Genomic DNA, 483 nt, shown 5'->3' on the forward strand with positions numbered 1-483 from the left:
TAGCAGCCCTCGTGCGTTACAGTTCACTTCTTCGAAGCTTTTGAGGGAAAATAAGTTGGTTTTTTCCCCACCCTGTTCAATTAAAAGAGAAAATAAGCAAATCTCAACTTACCTCTCCTCTGCCAGACCCCGGCATCTTCAGCGGCTTCCTGGCCAGTTCACCCTTGGACAGGCATTGATGATTTGCTTCTCTGCTGAAACACAACAGAACAGAGATGTTTCCTCTGCTCCTAGAAGCCTTCCCACCGCACCAGCTCAGCTAACAGGGGGGTACAAGGGTGCAGCCCAAGCAACCAACACCAAACTGCAGGTTTGTGGTCATGGGGCTTTGGAATCGCTTGAATTCTTCAGGATTTGAGTTAATACCAAAGGACAAGGATATAAGGAAGAAATTTTCACACTGAGGGTGGTGAGACCCTGGCCCGGGCTACCCCGAGAGGTGGGAGGAGCCCAATCCCTGGCCCCACGGAAGGTACGGTTTGC

The 483-nt window shown here is 50.7% G+C and overlaps 1 protein-coding gene across 1 annotated transcript in view; it reads right to left on the reverse strand.

Annotated features, from left to right (window-relative positions):
* MYO9A (myosin IXA) overlaps nt 1–483 on the reverse strand; it is a gene marked incomplete at both ends in the record, with an annotated part of 37,340 nt that overhangs the window by 9,701 nt on the left and 27,156 nt on the right. The window contains one exon of the mRNA XM_010143025.1: nt 113–194. Coding sequence (XP_010141327.1) covers nt 113–194 — 82 coding nt within the window. The remainder of the gene's footprint in view (nt 1–112; nt 195–483) is intronic.

The sequence above is a fragment of the Buceros rhinoceros genome, unplaced genomic scaffold, assembly GCF_000710305.1.
Source record: "Buceros rhinoceros silvestris isolate BGI_N320 unplaced genomic scaffold, ASM71030v1 scaffold26209, whole genome shotgun sequence".
NCBI lineage: Eukaryota > Metazoa > Chordata > Aves > Bucerotiformes > Bucerotidae > Buceros > Buceros rhinoceros.